The following is a 20,081-nucleotide window of genomic DNA, read 5'->3' on the forward strand; positions in this document are numbered from 1 at the left end:
AGTTGTGTTAAAAGTGTTTTTGAAAAAATAAAATTTTACTTAAAACCTTTTGTCACATTGAAGTTGTACATTGATGTGAATCTAATATCATTAAAAAAATTTTGTTTTCTTTCTAGATTTTGCTGAACAAATTGGAGATGAAATACGATCTGATTGGCTAACAAAAGACAAAAATATGCATCTAAAATTCGATAATGTATCCGATAATGATCGCGATGAACATTATTTGATTGAAAGTGATGGTAAGTTAAACTACCGGTTACATTTTACAGGGCTCGTATCTGTCCCAATCCTGCTGATGAAAAATATTTAGTCCTGATTTTTAGCTTTTTGTATTGAATTTTCTGCAAATAAAAATGTAAAAATCAAAAAATTTATTAGTTTGAATGTGGCAACCATCAACTAATTATATCCATGGCTCAAGCAAATAGCCTTACCCGCAGGTTTCATTATTTTAAACTGTGTAAAAATTCAGATATTTTATTTTAAAAAAAAACTTAATTATCTATTTTAAATTAGAAAATTATATTATTAAAAAATTATTCGTTAATTGTTATCTCGTTAATTAGATCTTCTATCCAAATGAATTGAGTGTAACTGATTTTCTAATGTTTATGTAAGGAACCCTAACTAACTCATTTATTGCCTGAACATAAATAGTTTTAACTGTAAATGATCCTCTGAATTCCTCTTTTTAAACTTTAAGGGTCGTTTCATCAAAGTCCTCTTTTTAGCTGCAAGTTATATATACCTCTCTCTCTCTCCTTATATATATATATATATATATATATATATATCAGTTTAAAATGNAAACTGTTGCACTTTAGTAGTTGTAAGAGTGTTCCATAGAAGTATTAGCTCCTTATTTGCAGCGTGGAAAGTGGTAGCATTGTCACTATAGATGGTATGTGGTAGTCCTCTACGACCCACAAATTGCTGCAATGCTAACAGAAACTTATCTGTCAAAAGATCTGATACAAGCTCGAGATGTAAGGCTATGGCCGTTGCACAGGTAAATAGTGCTATGTATACCCTTCTATAGTACACTTTTAAGCTACAAATTGTCGTCTTTTTCTCTGATTGAATAATGTTGGAAGTCCTGTAATTATAGTTATTTCTAATTAATTATGTCTGTTATTTATTTGAGATTTTGGTTGTTTTATTTTTAAAATATTTAAGTAAAATGCTTTAGGAAAAAAATAATAATATTTGAAAAATATGTTTATTCTAATACTGCATTAAATAAATTATGAAAAGGATATGCATTTATAAAAAATTTCATTATTATATCTAAAGGAACTTTTTGGTTCAAATTTTTTTCGTAACCATTCATAACACGCATAGCAGTTCTTTTACATTTACATTTTGGCAAAACCATAAATCAGCTTCGCTTTCAGTATTTGAATATATTAAAAATTAATTCAAAACTAAACTAATTGAAGCCCTAGGTCAACAAATTTAACTGTTTGACGTGGAATGAATGTAAATTTAAAAGTGTTATTGCTGAAATAAAAAATAAATTTCAAATATCATTCTTTCTTGATAATATTCTTGATGAAAAATATTTTGTCTTAATTTTTAGCTTTTTGTTCTGAATTTTCTATCAACAAATAAATTTTAAAATAATTGATTTAAAGAATAAAAAAAGATTCGATTTTCGATCCAACAGTCAGTTTATTTGAATTAATAATGCTTGTAAAAGTCACAGAATTTGGTAGTTAAAACTTGGTGACTATTTTATTTACTAATTATATTTTTGGTATAAACAACTAGCCTGACCAACAGAATTCATTATTTCAATCTGTATAAGAATTCAGAAATTTTATGAAAAAATAACTTATCTGTCTTACATACTTTAAATTAAAAATTATATTGTTTTGTTAATTGTTATCTTCTTAGTTGTGTCTAGTGTTAGCTTTTACAGCAATTGTATGAAAATCATTTTCTTTTATTTCCACTGACACACAGACAATATACAAAAACATTAATAACAAGTCGTTTGGTTGCCTAACAACCAGCCAGAGTTACAATTATTTAGACTAACTCTCCATTCTCGTTATTGATGTCGCAACATCCTCCCCACCCTGGTCAACCTCGAGGGATGACCAGCTGTATAGGTCGAGTTATAGTCTTTCCATCTACTTTTAACACATTTGTTCGAATTTCCCCATCAGGTCCTTTAATTTGATTGGTAATCCGGACCTTCTTCCACATGTGTCTGGGTCTGACGTGTTCTTGTAGTAACACAAGATCTCTTGCGAGGATGTTGAAGAAGTTATGAATATTGTAAACTTGGTGATAAAAGCGCAGTTGCAGCAGATATTCTTTGGACCATCTTTTCCAAAATATGTCTCACATGTCTTGTTGTTGTGTGTAGAATTTCATAAGACTTGGATTGTTATTCAGATTTGTGGGTATATTTGTTAATTTTCTGCCCGTTAGGAGATGTGCTGGTGTCAAGGCTTCCATGTTGTCTTCATCTCCCTTTTCATATACTAGGCGTCAGCTGTTAAGGGCGCCTTCTATCCCTACAAGTACAGTGGATAGACTTTCTTTGTCTAACTGTGCCATTCCAAGAGATTTACGAAGAAAATTTTTCACTGATCCGAATAGGCGCTCCCACCAAGCCCCTCTAGGTACGATGAACTTCCAAATTATACCATTATGAGCATAAAACTGTTGCACTTTAGTAGTTGTAAGAGTGTTCCATAGAAGTATTAGCTCCTTATTTGCAGAGTGGAAAGTGGTAGCATTGTCACTATAGATGGTATGTGGTAGTCCTCTACGACCCACAAATTGCTGCAATGCTAACAGAAACTTATCTGTCAAAAGATCTGATACAAGCTCGAGATGTAAGGCTATGGCCGTTGCACAGGTAAATAGTGCTATGTAAACTGAATCTGAAGGATTCAAAGTGTGAATATATGCAGGGCTGGCAAAATCTATTCCTGAGGTGAAAAATGGTGTAACTGGATTAATTATATCTGCTGGTAGAGGAGCTTCAATTTGAGTGCAGCAATTGCACATGACATCTTGCATCGTAAGCATTTGTGAATCACTTGTTTGATGTCCTGTCAGCCTCGTAGAATCCAAAAATTTGAAAGTAGCTCTGAGAGCACTATTCTGACACTTTGATGCATTTTGATATGTGTTTGATGTATTAGCAGACTTGTGAAATGATGAGATCCGTCCAGCAGAATTGGATGTTTTTGGGACTCTGATAAACTTGAAAAGTGTATTTATCTCTAATACGTATTAATTTTTTTTCAAATAGAGGATTAAATTCTGTAATGTTTGAATTCTTTGGTAGTGGCTTGGATGTTGATAAAACTTCATGTTCTAATGGAAATGACTCTTTCTGAACCATTTGTATCCCATAATTTCTAGCATATACTTCTGCAGTGTCAAGTTCTCCGACATTTTAAAAACAAACTTTACAAAACGACTTTACAAAATTTAAAATTGAAACTGAATTATGTTACACAAATATTTTATATTTTTATTAATATGCTTAATTTGTGATCTCTTCCATTACATGGTTGCTTCTATACTATTTTTTGCAATCTCTTATTAATTGTTTGAAATCTGTTTTGTTCCATGCTTTCTTCTGTACTATTTTTTATTCAAAAAGAATTGTTAAAATTCATGCATTTTTAATGATATAATTAATTATTAGCCATAAAAATTTTGTTTTCAGAAGAAGAGGATGATTCTGACATGTCAGAAGAATCTGTATCAGAAGAATCTGTATCGGAAGAAGAAGGTAACATTAATTAAAAAGAAAAGTTAATGGGTCATTTTATTTCTGTGTCTTTATTATTTGCACAGTTCATAGTTTTCCTGATTCAAAATGTTATGCCTTTATTTGTCCTGATTTTTAGTGTTTTATACTGGTATTCCTCATATTTTTTTGTTGTCGTTCAGATCTTTCAATTTCGATGAATGCATGATTTTAAAAGAATCCTCTGAATGTTTTTAAAATTATTTTCACTAAAAACGAATTAAGGAAAACTAGAGTACTGAAAACTAGGGAAAACTAGCGGTTCTGAGAGTAAAGTCTGAAACGTTTTCCAGATAAAACTGAGTCAGCATAATATGGAATTGCTTCTTTATCTTCTCCTCAGCTGAATGAATTATTGCTCAATCAGTATTGGTGCAAAAATTTTCTTAATTAACCACACCCTTTTTTTCAGAATAATTATATATTTTTTGTTATATGTCTTTTTCATAGGTCAGTAGCATGCACCTGACCCTAAGTTCATGTATAGCAGGTGTCCCACACATAGGCTACTGAAGAAGAGCAATTTTTTTTTTAAATAAATAAAATCTTTCTTCCACATTTACTTCATTTTTTCAATAATAGAGTTTAACTATGTAATGCAGAACTCCTAAATATGCCTAACATAAAAGTTAAATACTGCTGTGAGTATTCTGATGCAACTACTATTCTAGAAAATATTGTAAGATGTATGTTTTGGTGTGAAATATGTTTATTTAAGGTATATAATTCGCATTTTTTATAAATGAGCTATTATTTTGTTCTGAAAATGATCTGTGATTATTGGAATTTTTTTAGAATACTTAAAATTGGGTGTTATTTTGGTTTCTTTTACTGTTGAAAATGTAGAGAAAACATGGAAAAAATATAATAAAGATTTACAAAAAGCGAAGAAATTTTTTTTTTTTAATTTTTATTATTAAAAAGAAGAAGAAAAATAAAAAAATAAAATTATGATAAAATATAATCTAATCATCAGCTCCCTCGATTATATCCTAAAAAATGTCATATCTAATATTGTATTCATATAGCCAAAGCAAAGTATATATGTATATAATTGAAAAGAAAAGAAGCTAAGTTAACCATTTTCCGCCTGAGTAGTGGGAATTCGTTTCCTCAATGCCTTTAACTTTGCATAATTTTTATTTAAAATAAAAGTTTGTATTCACTTATGGTTTTCATTATCATAAAATATGATATAATAAAGTCGTATTGCACTCTTTTTTCAGATTGCTGTCAATGCTTTTAACGTTTATTGTTTTATCTTTTTTAAATTTTATTTAATATTGAACAATTAATAATTCTTAAAAATTGCAAACATCTAAAAGTTCGAATTTAAAGATTGTCCACTTATTACTCCTCGTTCACACTTATAGTCATTTTTAAGCCTTTCAGTCATCGTATGGAAATGAAACTCAGCATTTATGCTATCANGGTTTCATTATTTTAAACTATATAAAAATTCAGATATTTTATTTTAAAAAAACATTTTTTAAATTAGAAAATTATATCATTAAAAAATTATTCGTTAATTGTTATCTCGTTAATTAGATTTTCTATCCGAATGAATGTTAGTAGGTTCCATAGAAGTATTAGCTCCTTATTTACAGCTTGGAAAGTGGTAGCATTGTCATTATAGATGGTATGTGGTAATCCTCTATGACCCACAAATTTCTACAATGCTAACAGAAACTTATCTGTCTAAAGATGTGATACAAGTTCGAGATGTAAGGCTCTGTCATTGCACAGGTAAACAGTGCTATGTAAACTGAATCTGAAGGATTCAAAGTGTGAATATATGCAGGGCCGGCAAAATCTATTCCTGTGGTGAAAAATGGTGTAACTGGATTAATTATATCTGCTGGTAGAGGAGCTTCAATTTGAGTGCAGCAATTGCACATGACATCTTGCATCGTAAGCATTTATGAATCAGTTGTTTAATGTCCTGTCGGCCTCTTAGAATCCAAAAATTTGAAAGTAGCTCTGAAAGCACTATTCTGACACTTTGATGCATTTTGATATGTGTTTGATGTATTAGCAGACTTGTGAAATGATGAGATCCGTGCAGCAGAATTGGATGTTTTTGGGACTCTGATAAACTTGAAAAGTGTATTTACCTCTAATACGTATAATTTTTATTTTCAAATAGAGGATTGAATTCTGTAATGTTTGAATTCTTTGGTAGTGGCTTGGATGTTGATAAAACCTCATGTTCTAATGGAAATGACTCTTTCTGAACCATTTGTATCCGATAATTTCTCTCATATACTTCTGCAGTGTCAAGTTCTCCGACTTTTTAAAAACAAACTTTACAAAATGACTTTACAAAATTTAAAATTGAAACTGAATTATGTTACACAAATATTTTATATTTTTATTAATATGCTTAATTTGTAATCTCTTCCATTACATGGTTGCTTCTATACTATTTTTTGCAATCTCTTATTAATTGTTTGAAATCTGTTTTGTTCCATGCTTTCTTCTGTACATAACATTCTGATATAATTAATTATTAGTCATAAAAATTTTATTTTCAGAAAAAGAGGATGATTCTGACATGTCAGAAGAATCTGTATCAGAAGAAGAAGGTAACATTAATTAAAAAGAAAAGTTAATGGGCCATTTTATTTCTGTGTCTTTATTATTTGCACAGTTCATATTTTTCCTGATACAAAATGTTATGCCTTTATTTGTCCTGATTTTTAGTGTTTTATACTGGTATTCCTCATATTTTTTGGTTGTCGTTCAGATCTTACAATTTCGATGAATGCATGATTTTAAAAGAATCATCTTATTTTCACTAAAAAAGAATTAAGGAAAACTAGACTACTGAAAACTAGGGAAAACTAGCGGTTCTGAGAGTGAAGTCTGAAACGTTTTCCAGATAAAACTGAGTCAGCATAATATGGAATTTCTTCTTTATCTTCTCCTCAGCTGAATGAATTATTGCTCAATCAGTATTGGTGCAAAAATTTTCTTAACTAACCACACCCTTTTTTTCAGAGTAGTTATATTTCTTTAGTTATATACCTTTTTCACAGGTCAGTAGCAGGCACCTGACCCTAAGTTCATGTACAGCAGGTGTCTCACACTTAGGCTATTGAAGAAGAGAAATTTTTTTTAAAGAAATAAAATCTTTCTTCCACATTTCTTCCTTTTTTTCAATAATAGAGTTTAACCATGTTATGCAGAACTCCTAAATATGCCTAACATAAAAGATAAATACTGCTGTGAGTATTCTGATGCAACTACTATTCTAGAAAATATTGTAAGATGTATGTTTTGGTGTGAAATATGTTTATTTAAGGTATATAATCTGCATTTTTTATAAATGAGCTATTATTTTGTTCTAAAAATGATGTGATTGTTGGAATTTTTTTAGAATACTTAAAATTGGGTATTATTTTGGTTTCTTTTACTGTTAAAAATGTAAAGAAAACATGGAAAAAATATAATAAAGATTTACAAAAAGAGAAGAAAATTTTTTTTAAAAATTTTTATTATTAAAAAGAAGAAGAAAAAGAGAAAAATAAAATAATGAAAAAATATAATCTAATCATCAGCTCCCTCGATTATATCCTAAAAAATGTCATATCTAATATTGTATTCATATAGCCAAAGCAAAGTATATATGTATATAATTGAAAAGAAAAGAAGCTAAGTTAACCATTTTCCGCCTGAGTAGTGGGAATTCGTTTCCTCAATGCCTTTAACTTTGCATAATTTTTATTTAAAATAAAAGTTTGTATTCACTTATGGTTTTCATTATCATAAAATATGATATAATAAAGTCGTATTGCACTCTTTTTTCAGATTGCTGTCAATGCTTTTAACGTTTATTGTTTTATCTTTTTTAAATTTTATTTAATATTGAACAATTAATAATTCTTAAAAATTGCAAACATCTAAAAGTTCGAATTTAAAGATTGTCCACTTATTACTCCTCGTTCACACTTATAGTCATTTTTAAGCCTTTCAGTCATCGTATGGAAATGAAACTCAGCATTTATGCTATCAAATTTAGTTCTTTTTAATTTGGTGATCTTTGTACCCAGATTACGATGTATTCAGTTTTTCCAACTGTTATGATTTATTCATAATTATTACGATTTCATGACCAAAATTGGATTTGTTTGGTTGAGTTACAAAAACTACAATTTTTGAGATTTATCGTATTGTGTTGAAAAGTCTTTTTCTGCATTAGCTACCAATTGTTATAAAATTTTGTTCTTTGGAGTAAACATTAAAAAAAAGTAAGACTTATTGGTTACTTTTTTATTTGATAGTAATTTCATGCATAATATTATTAATATTAGGTATATACCTATATAGAATTAAGTAGTAAAGACACCGTAAAACGGCACTAATTAGAATTTTGTTTACAATCTATGTATTTTTGTACTTCTGATAGCTCGTTTAGAAGATGGCCTTTGCTTTACCTTTTTTTATCTCCTGTTTATTTTTGTGTAAATTTTTAATTTAGTTTGTGGTTCATGTATGATTTAGTTTTAAAGTACTTTTTTTGCACGTAAATAACTATAAATTATCAGTTTTTTTCACTTATTTCTATCTATAATTATATTCAGAAATCTATTTCCTACGTCCAGAAAAGTCGGGTTCCAAGTTTTATCACCATACGTAAGCATTCGTGAAATCAAAGAGTTTTTTAAAATCATTTCTGATCAACTTCTTTACTTTTTTTTAATTTTAGTACATTGAGTGTTGCATTCGTCTTTTCTCTATGTTGCAGAGAATTAAAGCAATATGTCGCATGAAACAAAATTTTAAAATTAGCATATGACGTTTTTTTGCCCTTCATTTCTCCTTCTTAAAAATAATCTAGTCTGTATGGTTCATTGTATAATTATTAATTTATTGTGTAATTATTAATTCATTATATAATTTATAATTTTTATAAAATTATTTTTGAAATCTTTGAATAATTTTTATCGAGTTAAATTTCTTTACTTTTTACTAATTTATCCCTTTTTATACGAGAATAAGAGGAGAATAAGAAATCTTTTCTCCCTAAAAATCCCTTTGCGCCTCCAAAAAATTCCGCATGTTTCACTGTCCGACTAAAGAAAGAATTAATCAACAATGTCGCTCAAAAGCAAGCTTAATCGATTTTCCATTTGAGACCCTTTATGGTCTTTGGCATCATGGAGATTTGGCGAGTAATGATCTACATGAGCAGGTGTGCTTTTTCAATAGAGATCCTCCGCCTACTCCATTAATCGTTCAGGTAGGGGAGTAACTTTTTGTAGAGACCTATAAGACACCAGTATGGTTGTATGTATTGCACCATTAAAATGTCATGATATTATTCTGATTTTTTTTTTTTGTAAAGTGTTGTTCCATTTTTTTTTATTTTAAACCATTACAAAGCCTGTTTGTTGAATTATTTGGTAAACAAATAATTTGTATATATTTTTTCTAGATATTTTATTAGAAAAGAAAATTAGTTACAGGAAAATATTTAGTTTAATTTTTAAATTCTTAATTTTCATATTTAATTCAGTAATGCTAAAAGCTTTGAGTTTTTGGCCAAATTTGTACTGAAAAAGCCACTATGCACCACTTTCCTAACAATAACATGAAGAAACCTTTTCCTTTGAATCAGAGGGTTAAATTTTTTATCTGATTAAATTAAAGAAGTAAAAAATAAATCCTGATTCTTATAATTGAAAATATATTTACTTGGCACAATTTTTATAGCTTTTTTAAATCAGTTCAAAATTTATAAACCATTAATAGGGTTTACAAAAATGAATAATTAATTTCACAAAATATCTTAGATAACACAAAATTTATCCCATTTTTAAAAGACATGTAATTTTTTGTTATTATTAATCTTGATTCCAGTTTTTATTTTTAAAAATTAATATAGGTGTTGAACAAAATAATGGAAACACTTCGATACTGACACATTTTTTGATATTTCTCAAAAATTACATAGAGAATCAGTTTGTAAATTTAAAAGTGGAGTTTAGATTATTCATACATATCATTGAAGCTTAAGGCTTTTTGAGGTTTGAGGAACCGTCAGTAAAGAACGAAAGGAAAAAATCTTTTTGAACACCTTATGTCAAAAAATATAGTAATAAATTTTGAAATTATGACTATTTTTTTGGTTATAATATGCAATAATTGCTCAAAATTTATTTAAGTATTTATGAGGATGTAGACACTTTTATAAAAAACGAAATATTTTTTTTGTCATAACTTAAAAAACATTCAATGAAGTTGAACAAAACTTTTGGATTTTAAAATTGATCCCAAAATTATTTCTTTAAGAATTTGGGAAAAAATGGAATTAAGTTTGGGAGATTTTTCATTGCCTTAAATAGTGTAATTTTGAATGATAAAACAAAAAACTTAATAAAATTGGCTTCACAGTCGCTGAAAAATAAGTATTTACAAATAATCAAGAAAGGATAGGATATACTTTGTGCTATGTAAACTAAAGAAAAAAAAAACTTGGATAAAGCACAAGTGAAAGTATAGAAATAGACGCTCCATAGTTTTAGTTCCATAAACGAGTTCCATTCTTAGTGTCTAAAAAGCTAATGTTATTTTCCATCATCAAATTCATTCCTCAGCATCAAACACCAATTTACTTGGTGTTTAGGCACAGAGGAAAGTTTTTGCTTTAGAACCGAAACTATAGTATATCCATTTTAGTAGTTTCATTTGTGCTTTATTCAAACTTTTTCTCCCTATTGCTTTAATTTACAAAATTTTTTTTTTATTGCCTTCATTAAAAAAATATCGATTCTGACTACGATTTATACTTAACTTCAATTTTTATAATTTTTTCATGGTAAATGAATTGGTAGTTTTTAGAAACTTTTATTAATATGTTATACATTTTGAAAGTCAAAAATAAAATTGTTATTATTACTTAATATTTTTTTATTTTTTTGAATTTTTAGTTGTGTTAAAAGTGTTTTTGAAAAAATAAAATTTTACTTAAAAACTTTTGTCACATTGAAGTTGTACATTGATGTGAATGTACTCTCATTAAAAAAAAATCTTTTTTTTCTTTCTAGATTTTGCTGAACGAATTGGAGATGAAATACAATCTGATTGGCTAACGCAAGGCAAAAATATGCATCTACAATTCGATAATATTATATCCGATAATGACAGCGATGAAGATTATTCGATTGAAAGTGATGGTAAGTTACACTACCGGTTACATTTTACAGGGTTTGTAGCTGTCCCAATCCTACTGGTGAAAAGTATTTTGTCCTGATTTTTGGCTTTTTGTATTGAATTTTCTTCAAATAAAATTGTAAAAATTAGAAAATTTGTTTGCTCAAATTTGGCAACTATCAACTAATTATATCCATGGCTGAAACAAATAGCCTTACCCGCAAGTTTTATTATTTTAAACTACATGAAAATTCAGATATTTTATTAAAAAAAAGAAGCTTAATAATCTATTTTGCATTTTTTAAATTAGAAAATTATATTATTGAAAAATTGTTAATTAGATATTCTATCTAAATGAATTGAGTGTAACTGATTTTCTAATGTTTATGTAAGGAACCCTAACTGACTCATTTATTGCCTGAACATAAATAGCTTTAATTGTAAATGATCCTCTGAATTCCTCTTTTCAAACTTTGAATTGTCTCCCATAGTACACTTTTTAGCTGCAAATTGTCGTCTTTTTCTCTGGTTGAAAAATGTTGGGAGCCCTGTAATTATAGTTATTTCTAATTAATTATGTCTATTATTTATTTGAGATTTTGGTTGTTGTTTTATTTTTAAAGTATTTAAGTAAAATGCTTGTGGAAAAAATAATAATATTTGAAAAATATGTTTATTCTATTAATGCATTAAATAAATTGTGAAAAGGATATACATTTATAAAAAATTGCATTATTATATCTAATAGAATTTTTTGATTCAAATTTTTTTCGTAACCATTCATAACACCCCTTTCCAGTTCTTTTACGTTTACATTTTGGCTCAACCCTTAATCAGCTTCACTTTCAGCATTTGAATATATTAAAAATTAATTCAAAACTAAACTAATTGTAGCCCTATCCCAACAAATTTAACTGTTTCACATAAAATCTAATTTTAAGAGTGTTATTGATGAAATTAATAATAAATTTCAAACATGATTCTTTCTTGATAATATTTTTGATTAAAAATATTTTGTCCTAATTTTTAGCTTTTTGTACTAAATTTCCTATAAACAAATAAATTTAAAAATAATTGATGTAAAGAATAAAAAAAGATTTGATTTTCAATCGAACATTCAGTTTATTTGAATTAATAATGCTAGNGTTTCACATAAAATCTTATTTTAAAAGTGATAATGATGAAATAAATAATAAATATCAAACATGATTCCTTCTTGATAATATTTTTGATTAAAAATATTTTGTCCTAATTTTTAGCTTTTTGTACTAAATTTCATAAAAATAAATACATTTAAAAATAATTGATGTAAAGAATAAAAAAAAGATTTGATTTTCAATCCAACATTCAGTTTATTTGAATTAATAATGCTAATAAAAATCACAGAATTTTGTACTTAAAACTTGGTGACTATTTACTAATTATATTTTTGGTATAAACAACTAGCCTAGCCTAACCTACAGAATTCATTATTTCAATCTATATAAGAATTTAGAAATTTTGAGAAAAAGTAACTTATTAATTATAACTTATTAAGAAAATTAACTTAACCAACCAGAGTTATGATTATTTAGACTAGCTCTCCATTCTCGTTACTGATGTCGCAACATCCTCCCCACCCTGGTCAACCTTGAGGATTGACCAGCTGTGTACGTCAAGTTATAGTCTTTCAACCTGCTTTTAACACACATGTTCAAATTTCCCCATCATGTCCTTTAATTTGATTGCTAAGCCAGGCTTTCTTCCACATGTGTCTGGCTCTGACGTGTTCTTGTAGTAGCACAAGATCTCTTGTGAGGATGTTGAAGAAGTTATGAATATTGTGAACTTGGTGATAAGAGCGCAGTTGCAGCAGATATCCTTTGGACCATCTTTTCCAAAATATATCCCCCACGTCTTGTTGTTTGTAAAGTTTCATAAGTCTTGGATTGTTATTCAGATTTGTGAGTATAGCTGTTAATTTTCTACCTGTTAGGAGATGTGCCGGTGTCAAGGCTTCTGTGTTGTCTTCATCTCTTTTTTCATATACTAGGGGTCTGCTGTTAAGGCTCCTTCTATCCTATAAGGACAGTTGATATATTTTCTTTGACTAATTTTGTGCCATACCAAGAGATTTACGAAGACAATTTTTCACTAATCCTATTAGGCTCTCTCATCAAGCCGCTTTAGGTGCGATGAATTTCTAAATTATGCCATTATGAGCATAAAACTGTTGCTCTTTAGTAGGTTCCATAGAAGTATTAGCTCCTTATTTACAGCTTGGAAAGTGGTAGCATTGTCATTATAGATGGTATGTGGTAATCCTCTATGACCCACAAATTGCTACAATGCTAACAGAAACTTATCTGTCTAAAGATCTGATACAAGTTCGAGATGTAAGGCTCTGTCATTGCACACATTAACAGTGCTATGTAAGCTGAATCTGAAGGATTCAAAGTGCAAATATGTACAGGGCCGGCAAAATCTATTCCTGTTTTGAAAAATGGTGTAACTGGATTAATTCTATCAGCTGGTAGAGGAACTTCAATTTCAGTGCAGCGAATTGCTCGTGACATCTTACACCGTAAGCATTTGTGAGTCACTTGTCGGCCTCGTAGAATATAAAACTTTGAACGTAGCTCCTAAAGCATTATTCTGACACTTAGGTGGTGCATTTTGATACGTGTTTGACGTATTAGCAGACTTGTGAAATGATGAGATCCGTGCAGCAAAATTGGATGTTTTGGGGACTCTGATAAACTCGAAAAATATAATTTACCACCAATACGTATTAATTTATTTTCAAATAGTGGGTTGAATTTTGTAATGTTTGAAATTTTTGGCAGTGGCTTGGATGTTGGTAAAGCTTCATGCTCTTATGGAAATAACTCTTTCTGAACCATCTGTATCCAGTAATTTCTAGCATCGTAAATTCTGCAGTGTCAAGTTCCCCAACTTTCTTGTCTTAAGATCTACAGTTCGAGATGAAGCTTAGAATCCATGCAGTAACATGTAGCAGTTTGAAGTAGGAGTTGTAGTTCTTTGCATCTATGATGGGTTGAAAATTAGTATTGGAAATGTTTGAATTTCTTTATTCTTCTTTACCTCCTAATTGTGAAAGCAATCTTTTTAGAATCTGGCCAGCTTTCTGTTTGTTCAGTCAGCTAATTGGGTCCATTCCACCAGATGTTGAGATCTTTCAGCGTGGATGATGGAACGCCTCTTGATAGTTTGTCGCTGGATTGTCTTGTTCTGGGCAATGCCACCACTGTGAGGAGTCAGTGTATGAAATGATTTCTGTTACCCTGTTGCACACAAATGTTTTCCATCTGTTGGGATTACCCCAAATTCAACCAAGGCTGACTTCAGAGTCGCTCCATAATGTGGCAATGGATGGCAGCAATCCAGTTTCATTGTAAAAATATTTCAGCAGCCTGGTACCAATGACAGCTGCTAAAAGCTCTAAGTGGGGAAGAATAACTTTCTTTATAGGTTCAAGTCAAGTCTATTGCGGCTGCAAACTAAATAAATACTTTATTGATTATTATTAGAAGTAACTATGTACAAAACCGTGCCATAAGGTCGCTCAGATGTAGCTCAAAACACATGAATACTAAAGGAAGCAAGCGGTGAAAGTCCTATGAAACGAGGAATTTTTTTTAGAGCAAATGGCATCGAGCTGTGCTGTATCTGTATGCCGCATAGTAGCCAAGTTTGTCGGCAGGATTTCATCCTAGTTGATTCCAAGAAGTCAGGTATCTTGAAAGAGTATCTTTCCAATTATCGTGAATGATGTAAACAGTCCTAAGGGATCGTATAAACTTGCAACATAGTGGAACAGTGGCGGATCCAGCGGGGGGGAGGGTAATAGGGGTCAAATACGATTCTCCACTTTATATCATCGTGCTGCTTCTTTTTCACTGCATGATGTGGCAGATAGTACATGGTGTTTTCAGTTTCATCTGCAGATGGGCAAACTTCAACATATCCTTGTTCAATGTAATTCAACATGCATTTTTACTACTGTGTCTTCAAAGATTCATTTGATGCCAGCTTTTTTTTAAGTAATTGAAATCTGTTCTCAGCAGTAGATTTGTTTATTGGTATTGTTGAGACTGTAGCTTTTCAAGTTCATGATGCGGCCCCACGATTATCAACTAATTTAAATGGGTCACGAAAGTTCTTCAAAACAGTCAAATCATGTTTAGACATTTCTCTATCCTGGGAAGTTGTGATTCCAATTGTTTCCTTGTCCCAGAAGTAATGTACACTTTCATTGATAGGTTCTTGTTGAGTGAAAGTGTTGGGGTAGTTTACAGTAGCTACATTGAAAACTGTTAAGCATGATCGAGGTCCACTCAGAATCCACCCAAAATATGATAGAACCAATGCAAGTGATTCTAACAGCATAACTGGAGCTTCTGTGTTCAGTACTTGCCAGTATAAAACAGCACCATTCAAAACTTGTATAGGTAGATTTTGTGAGTTATTGTAAAGGTCAGCTAGTTTCATTCTTTTCTGGAATGCGAACTGTGAAACAACAGTTGGAGCAGATGGATGTGACGCATATTCATTGGAACTTTCAAATGCTTCAATATTAACTGAAGACTCATTCCAAATTCTCGATGGTAGAAACTTTACTTTTTGTCTCACGTAGGAAACATTTGTTATAGATTGAAATCCATGCACTTCCAATGGTTTTGTAGAAATAACTGTTAATTTCAAACTATCAACAAGATCATTATGAATGAAACTAGACTGGCTACCTCCATTCAGGACAACAGGTCAATCTTGTATCACCAGTCGGGCTCGATATGAAAACTCTTACAGTTTGCAAATGCACAGTGTTGGGTGTAGCAATATCGATCTTGTGAGTAGACGTAGTACCTGGGTGATCAACACTGTTCTTACAAATTGAAACATGTTGCTTTTTCTTGCATTTCACACAACAAGCTTTTTCCTTACGAGCACAGCTCTGTTTTGTGTGCCCGCATCCAGTGCACAAAAAAGTCTATTCGTAGCTTTTAATTTCTGTATTCGTGTGTCTATGTCTGTAACAGAGTTGCACTGTTGAAGCTAATATCCTAAAGTTTCGCAGAAGGGTGAAGGTTTCTTAATTTTAGTAATTGGCTTGCAATTTACATTGAAGTTTTCTAAGATGGATTTTAAGACATAAAACCTTTAATCTTGCTTGTTGTAAGGGCCATCTTTACTTCTTCGACAAGAAAATTTATTAGTTGTGTGAATGAATAACCCATCGGCTACAAATATCGTCAGGGAATGCAAATAAAATTTTAGGAGATAAAACTCTACCGTTTGCGTCAATATCTTTGCCCGAAGCACATAGAGCCTGTACCCTTCTGTTGCATTCAATATAAACTTCATTCAGTGATGTCGACGATGGATTGCGGATTGGTGTTACATTTTCTAAAAAAATCCAAGTGAGATTGAATAATTCTATTTTTGTCACCATATTTGTCAATGAGTAGATTCTTAGTGGTTTCATAGGTATCTGCAATAATAATTATGCCATCAACCAATCGTTTTGGATTATCAACTACCGACGTTTTAAATTGTTCCCAGAAACATTGCCAACGTTCAATGTCGCCACGAAATGGCTCTAATTTTATTGTCGGCAATTTTACATTTTGCTGTGGTGACATAAAATTGGCATTTTGAATCGGAAAGTTAGTAACATTTGGTGAATCTACACTCTCATTCTTGTTTTGATCATCTCTCATAGCAGGATTTGCATCAAAAATGGCGCGCATATATATATATGTTCAAAAATGTAGAGAAAACATGGAACTGAATAATGTTACACAAATATTTTATATTTTTTATTATTATGCATCAATTGTAATCTCTTTCATTACATGGTTGCTATATTATTTTTTGTAATCTCTTATTGATTGTTTAAAATCTGTTTTATTCTATGTTTATTTCTATACTATATTTTATTCAGAAAGAATTGTTAAAAATCATGCATTTTGAATTAAACATAATTATTAGCCATAAAAATTTTGTTTTCAGAAGAAGAGGATGATTTTGACTTGCCAGAAGAATGTATATCAAAGCTAAAAGGTAACATTAATTTAAAAGAAAAGTTGATAGTTTATTTCTTTACTTAGTATTTTATTTCTGTGTATTTATTATTTGCAGGGTTCATAGTTTTCCTGATACAAAATGTTATGCCTTTATTTGTCCTGATTTTTAGTGTTTTATACTGGTATTCCTCATATTTTTTTGTTGTTGTTCAGGTCTTACAATTTCGATGAATGGATGATTTTGAAAGAATCTTCAAAAAATTTTTAAAATTATTTTCACTAAAAAAGAAATAAGGAAAACTAGACTACTGAAAACTTGGGAAAACTAGTGGTTCTGAGAATGAAATCTGAAACGTTTTCCAGATAAATCTAAGTCAGCATAATATGGAATTGCTTCTATATCTTCTCCTCAGCTGAATGAATCATTGCTGAATCAGTATTGGAACAAAAATTTTCTTAATTAACCACGCCCTTTTTTTCAGAGTAATTATATTTTTTTGTTAAATGCCTTTTTCATAGGTCAGTAGCAGGCACCTAACCTTAAGTTCATGTACAGCAAGTGTCTCATGCATAGGCTACTGAAGAAGAGCATTTTTTTTAAGAAATAAAATCTGTCTTCTACATTTCTTTCCTTTTTTCAATATTAGAGTTTAACCATGTTATGCAGATCTCCTAAATATGCGTAACGTAAAAGTTATATACTGCTGTGAGTATTCTGATGCAACTACTATTCTAGAAAATATTGTAAGATGTATGTTATGGTGTGAAATATGTTTAGTTAATTAAACTTTCTAATGGTAACATGAAGAAACCATTTCCTTTGAGACAGAGGGTTAAATATTTTATCTGATTAAATTAAAAAAGTAAAAAATAAATCCCGATTCTTATAATTGAAAATGTATTTACTTGGCACAATTTTTATAGCTTTTAAATTAGTTCAAAATTTAAAAACATTAATAGGGCTTACATACTAATTATAGTTTAAAAAAATATCTTGCATAACACAAAATTTATCCCATTTTTAAAAGACATGAATTTTTTTGTTGTTATTAATATTGATTCCAGTTTTTATTTTTAAAAATTAATATAGGTGTTGAACAAAATAATGGAAACACTTCGATGCTAACACATTTTTTGATATTTCTCAAAAATTACATAGAAAATCCGTTTGTAAATTTAAAAGTGGAGTTCAGATTATTCATACATATCATTGAAGCTTAAGGCTTTTTGAGGTTTGAGGAACCGTCAACAAAAAACGAACGAAAAAAAAATCTTTTTGAATACCTTATGTCAAAAAATATAGTAATAATTTTGCAAATTAGGACTTGTTTTGGTTATAATATGCAATAATTGCGCAAAGTTTCATAAACCTAGCTTAAGTATTTATGGGGATGAAGACACTTTTATAAAAATGAATTTTTTTTTTTGTCATAACTTAAAAAACATTCAATGAAGTTGAACAAACCCTTTGGATTTTAAAATTGATCCCAAAATTATTGCTTTAAAAATTTGGGAAAAAATTCATTTCATTCATCATTCAATTTTTCAATGTCTTAAATAGTGTAGTTTTGAATGATAAGACAAAAAACTTTATAAAATTGGTTTCACGGTTTTTGAAAAATAAGTATTTGCAAAAAATCAAAAAAGGATAGGATGTACTTTGTGCTGTGCAAACAAAAGAAAAAAAACTTGGATAAAGCACAAGTGAAAGTATAGAAATAGATGCTCTGTAGTTTTAGTTCCATAAACGAGTTTCTTTCTTAGTGTCTAAAAACCTATTGTCATTTTCCATCATCAAATACATTCCTCAGCATCAAGCACTAATTTACTTGGTGTTTAGGCACAGAGGAAAGTTTTTGTTTACAGAACTGAAGCTATTGTATATCCATTTCTGTACTTTCATTTGTGCTTTATTCAAACTTTTTCTCCCTATTGCTTTAATTTACAAATTTTTATTGCCACCATTTAATTGCCTTCATTTAAATGCCTTTATTAATTAATTGTTATTGCCTTCATTTAGGAAATTTTGATTCCGACTAAGATTTATTCTTAACTTCAATTTTTAGAATTGTTTCATGATAAATGAATTGGTAGTTTTTAGAAGCTTTTATTAATATGTTATACATTTTGTAAGTCAAAAATGAAATTGTTATTGTTGCTTAATATTTCTTGTGTTGTTTTAAATTTTTTCTTATGTTAAACGTGTTTTAGAACAAATAAAATTTCGCTTAAGGCATTTTGTCACATCAAAGTTGTACATTGATGTGAATATACTATCACTAAAAAAAAATTTTTTTTCCTTCTAGATTTTGCTGTACAAATTGGAGATGAAATACAATCTGATTGGCTAACAGAAGGCAAAAATATGCATCTACAATTCGATAATATTATATCCGATAATGACAGTGATGAAGATTATTCGATTGAAAGTGATGGTAAGTTAAACTACCGGTTACATTTTACAGGGTTCGTAGTTGTCCCAATCCTATTGGTGAAAAATATTTTGTCCTGATTTTTAGCTTTTTGTATTGAATTTTCTACAAATAAAAATGTAAAAATCCTGAAATTTGTTAGTTTAAATTTAGCAACCGTCAACTAATTATATCCATGGCTCATAGACTTTAACAAGACTTTTTCTGACCGAGTCAAGCTTCAGGAAGTTCCTCAAGTCTCAATACTCTGTACAATGCTTTTCTCTCTATATTTAGCTGGTATAGAGAAATTTTCACCCACTGGTGTAGGAATTGGTTTGTTTGTCCGACGACATTGTTCTCTGGTGCTCTGGTACCAATTTAATTGAAATGGAAAGGAACCTTAACTCTGAATTGTCAAACTTTGCCTCGGAATTTAAACTCTGTTTTAGGAATTAAACATCTACATCTAGAAACCGGGAGGAAACTGTCTATCTGCCAACGCAATCCTGACTTCTCATCGCTCTTCAAGAATGAATTAATAGCAATTGAACAAGTCTTTGAAGCTGTTTTCAATGAAAATGACTTCGAGGACCTCTGGATCTTTTCGGACACTCACAGCTCTCTCCTACACCTCCACAACTGGAGTGCAATTGGAGATCAAACTAGTATTTCTATCCTTCTCAAGCTCATTTCAAAATTTATTTT

The 20,081-nt window shown here is 29.8% G+C and overlaps 1 protein-coding gene across 1 annotated transcript in view; it reads left to right on the forward strand.

The window, feature by feature from the left end:
- LOC110282984 (putative leucine-rich repeat-containing protein DDB_G0290503) overlaps positions 1 to 20,081 on the forward strand; it is a 90,093-nt gene that overhangs the window by 48,197 nt on the left and 21,815 nt on the right. Inside the window, exons 15-18 of the mRNA XM_071185811.1 lie at positions 6,316 to 6,366; positions 10,831 to 10,959; positions 16,949 to 16,999; positions 19,269 to 19,397. Of these exons, the coding sequence (XP_071041912.1) occupies positions 6,316 to 6,366; positions 10,831 to 10,959; positions 16,949 to 16,999; positions 19,269 to 19,397 (360 nt within the window). The remainder of the gene's footprint in view (positions 1 to 6,315; positions 6,367 to 10,830; positions 10,960 to 16,948; positions 17,000 to 19,268; positions 19,398 to 20,081) is intronic.

Source organism: Parasteatoda tepidariorum, chromosome 9, assembly GCF_043381705.1.
Source record: "Parasteatoda tepidariorum isolate YZ-2023 chromosome 9, CAS_Ptep_4.0, whole genome shotgun sequence".
In the NCBI taxonomy this organism is placed as follows: domain Eukaryota; kingdom Metazoa; phylum Arthropoda; class Arachnida; order Araneae; family Theridiidae; genus Parasteatoda; species Parasteatoda tepidariorum.